We start from the raw sequence: 4,622 nt of genomic DNA, 5'->3' as shown, positions 1-4,622 counted from the left end.
AGCATATTTTATTTGTCAGATTAATCACGTATGCAGAGCGGCAAATGAAAGACTGAAGATATAAATTGAGTTAATCCTATTTCAAAAGCTATGCCAAAGACTTCAATATCGTGTCCACACAGAGAGGGACAGAGGTCATTTATTTCTGTTCTCCCAAGTAAGTGTCCTTTAAATAACTCGGTGAAATTTTCACAGGGTCTTTGCTTGATCACTTCCATTTATGGAAAACTCTGTCACATGAGAGAAATATTGCAGGCGAGCTCAAAGGAGAAGCACGGTAACAGCTGGGTAAGTATTAGTTGAATTAAGTACAAGTATGACTACAGAAGGAAACTTTTACTGGAAATGAGGGCTAAGGTGACTTAGAGGTCCCTGAGATAATATGAAATGATATAAGTATATTTTTCTGTACTGCTAAGCATAGTAAATTGGTATCTTATTACTAATTTTATTAATCTGATTTCAGCAAATTTAAATATCCCAGATTATGAATTTGAATTGTTTTTATCAACACTTAATTAATGGCCTTCCTGAACAAAATCTCCATATTTTTCAGCCTCTGGTTGTGATCATCTTGACATTGCAACTTTATATTCAGAAGTGCTAATCAAAAGCAAAAGAAAAACCATCATGCCACCTCTTAACGCTTCTTGTCCCTCTCCTGTCACCTTCTTGCTGATGGGCATCCCAGGACTAGAGCACCTGCATGTCTGGATTGGGATTCCCTTCTGCTCCATGTACCTGGTGGCTGTGGTGGGGAACGTGACCATCCTGGCCGTGGTGAAGGCAGAGAGAAGCCTCTATGAGCCCATGTTCCTCTTTCTGTGCATGCTCTCAGTCACTGATCTGGTCCTCTCCACTTCTACGTTGCCCCGCATGCTCTGTCTCTTCTGGCTGGGAGTCCATGACATCGCCTTTGATGCCTGCCTGGCCCAAATGTTCTTCATTCACAGCTTTACTGCCATGGAATCAGGATTCTTTTTGGCCATGGCTGTTGACCGTTATGTGGCCATTTGTGACCCACTGCACCACACCACCATTCTCACCCATGCTCACATCACTATGATGGGTACTATTGTGGTGATTCGGGGTGTAGCCTTCTTTTCTCCACACCCCATCCTGCTCAAACAGCTGCCTTACTGCAGAGCACGAATCATTGCCCACACCTACTGTGAATTTATGGCTGTGGTGAAGCTGGCGTGTGTGGACACAGGGGCCACCAAGAGATATAGCCTCAGTGTGGCTTCTATCATTGGCTCATGTGATGCTATTCTCATTGCCGTATCCTATGCCTTCATTCTTCGTTCTGTACTCCGTCTGCCATCCCGAGAAGCTAGCTTTAAGGCTTTGGGCACATGTGGATCCCACGTCTGTGTTATTCTTGTCTTCTATTCCACAGCTGGTTTTTCCATTTTTACTCACCGTTTTGGGAAAAATGTGCCTGCACGTATCCATATTTTTATTGCAAATATGTACCTTTTGGTGCCCCCTTTTCTCAACCCCATTGTGTATGGAGTAAGGACCAAGAAAATACGGGAACATGTTTTTAGGACACTAATGGTCAAAGTTTCCCAATTTTAGTTGTTACAATAAAACAGATGGTTCAAGAATAAATGAGAGGAAAAGAGGTAATGCCAGGAAAATAATGAACTACTCTACTCTATAAGCTGAATTACATTTATTATTTGAAAGATCTTTTACTTACCAGATATCTGTAAATTCCAAAAATTCTAATTCCACAAGTTATTTCAACTTTTTCTTTATTAAATATTGGAGAACAAATTAATCTCCTCCTGTGTATGTGTCTTTTGGAGGATAATTACAAATAGAGAGTGAACAGTAAAGGAAGGGGAACAAGGGTAAGTAGAGGAAAAAAAAGATTTCTCTAGATACCTAAATGAAGGACATTATACACCTGGCAATCTGAAACAATTTGATCCATACATCATACATGTGGCTGTGATTTGATAGAATAGGTGATATAAATGTTGTACCTATTCTCTAGTGGAATCAAATTTGAAGAATTATTGTTTATCTAGATAAAGGAGTAGAACTAATGATACATAAATATTAACAATTAATATTAAGCAAATCTCTCAAAAAACTATTAAACAAACATTAGATGTTGTGAAGGCTCAAATTTTAATATTGTGGCTGTTCCATTTCTAGAGAAATTTTGGTAGATGTAGAGTGCATTTAACAAAATAAGCCGATATCGTGGAGTTTAATGACTGCTAAAATTGAGGTCACGAATTCTTATTTTCATGATTAGTAGTCAATATTACCATGTGTCATTTAATCACCACACAACTATATAAGGTGGGTTCTAGTAGCACTCATTTTTATATATCGGGAACCTGAGTTGAAGAAAAATGAAACAGCAATAAAGCCAAGACAGGCAAACAAAACTGGACTTGAACCCAGGCAGTCTAACTCCAAAGCCTGGGTCCTTGAGGGACCATGTGCACTAAGTCTGCCTCATTTATTAGGTAACTTGGAACCCAGTATCAGGACATCATGAGATCTCAAATTTATTGGCAACAATGTTGAAATAGTCCTATTTATTGCCTCAGTACCAAGGGCTTACTTATTTCTTTAATTCATTGTCACTAGTTTTCCAACTTAGTTACCTATTTCTCATGACTTTTTAAAAATATTCCCTAAGATCTATGGCCCTTTTTTTATGCTTTGGATCTGTAAAATTAGTTTTTTGAAACTTATGCTCTGAAACTTTTCACCTCCCTTTGCTTAGTAGCCTTAGGAACAAACACCCATAGTTAAACAGACAAAGATTAACATCTCTAAATTCGCCAACGCTCAGTTTGCCATTCAAATATGAGAAGAGTGTGCAGTTTTCTGCTTTGGAGAATTGGTAATATTGAGATGTCTTCTCCTTGATTGCTTAATCAATGCGCAAACTGAATGTGTGTTCTTACTTTGGTAGACTTTAGACTTTATGACATTTTTCCGGGTAGTCCAATCACTTCTTGGTTAAGGATCCAGGCTTTGGTGTTAAACTGCCTGGGTTCAAGTCCAGTATTCTTTACTTGGCTAGCTTTATTTCTATTTAATTCCTCTTCACCTTGGTTTCCTGATACATAAAAAGGCGTGATCCCAGAACCTCCCTCATGTAGTTATGGGATGATTAAATGAGACACGGAAAGAAGATCAATGCAGTGGTATAGAGGAAACAATGAAGGTTAATTATTTTAATTTTCCCCCATGATTATAATTTCTTGTGTTCTTCACCCTTTGCTTGTTTAAAATGCTTTAGGAAATACCCATTAAACATTATTTAATTTCTTTGCAACTGTGTAATATTTGTATTTTTTAATATTTATCTAAAGAATATATTTGATTCCATTCCCTCTTAGCCACATATTTGTTAAATCTAGCAGCACCTCAAGAAAAAACATTTATGGGGCTGGCCCTGTGTCACAGTGGTTCAGTTCACATGCTCCACTTTGGCAGCCCTGGGTTCACTGGTTCAGATTCTGGCTGTGGACCTACTCACTCCTTATCAAGCCATGCTGTAGCAGGCCTCCCACGTATAAAGTAGAGGAATACGGGCATGGATGTTAGCTCAGGGCCAATCTTCTTCAGCAAAAAAAAAGGGGGAGGGGGATTGGCAGTGGATGTTATCTCAAAAAGAAAAGAAAAGAAAAGAAAAAAACATTTATTTTTTTATTTTTCTGTAGAGTATATTGATTAACATCATGCCATTATTGATAACTTTATTAAAGCCTCTGGAGAGTAAGATAATGTTATTGGAGTGCAATAGAACAGTGATAAGAATATAGTAATCACCTTTAATCTCTTCTGTTGATACAATCATTTAATCATTCATTCATTCATTTATAATATGTGTTCAATAAATACCTTTTAAATTGGATTAGATTTATTTGGACTAATTTTCATGACACTCAAATTTATTCTTCCATCATTATTAATTAAGTCTCTTTCTCCTTAGAAGAAATCCATATGAAGAGATCATAATTAAGTTCCTTAGAATCCTTCGGTGCCAGAAGCGTTTGGCAAACATTGTAAACTAACTCACTCATCTTCTGAGTGCAAGGCTCCTGCAGCTTTCTCTGATTGTTCAGGGACGCCTTTCTCCTGTTTTATCATATGAACTAAGGAGATGGGATCATATCAGGGTGGTAGGGACTAAATTGCAGAGACAATAGGCTATATGATGTTTGATGGCGCTTACATGCTCTTACGTATGCTATTCTTTCTTCCTCAAATACCTTTCACTGCCATATATCACTGTCATGCCCTTCCCACTCCTCTTTATGGAACAGCTCAGTGCACAACTGAAAGAAGCCTCCCCTGATATTTCTTTTTGTTAATATTTATTTATATGTTAATAAAAAGGAAAGTCCATAAAGCTGACTCTATCCATCCATCCATCTATCTATCTATCTATCTATCTATCTATCTACCTACCTACCTACCTAGCTAGTTATCTATCAAATAATGCCATTCACGTTTTTAGCATTAGGATAGAATGTAGCTAAAGGGCATTTCACTGGTGTTTTTTTTAATTGTAGTAAACAACACATAACATAAAATTTATCATTTTAATTTTTGAGTATCCAATTCAGTGGAATTAGTACACT

General features: G+C 37.3%; 1 protein-coding gene across 1 annotated transcript; it reads left to right on the top strand.

Annotated features, from left to right (window-relative positions):
- The first annotated feature begins 630 nt into the window (after positions 1-630).
- On the top strand, positions 631-1,581 carry OR52X6 (olfactory receptor family 52 subfamily X member 6). The gene has a single exon (NM_001391346.1). It carries the CDS (start codon positions 631-633, stop codon positions 1,579-1,581), a length of 951 nt encoding a protein of 316 aa, NP_001378275.1.
- The last annotated feature ends 3,041 nt before the right edge of the window (positions 1,582-4,622 follow it).

The sequence above is a fragment of the Equus caballus genome, chromosome 7, assembly GCF_041296265.1.
Source record: "Equus caballus isolate H_3958 breed thoroughbred chromosome 7, TB-T2T, whole genome shotgun sequence".
NCBI lineage: Eukaryota > Metazoa > Chordata > Mammalia > Perissodactyla > Equidae > Equus > Equus caballus.
This window is presented reverse-complemented; position numbering and strand designations above follow the sequence as displayed.

Excerpts from the sequence above, each read along its gene's own strand:
- OR52X6 (NM_001391346.1), top strand. The coding sequence starts at position 631 with ATGCCACCTCTTAACGCTTCTTGTCCCTCTCCTGTCACCTTCTTGCTG.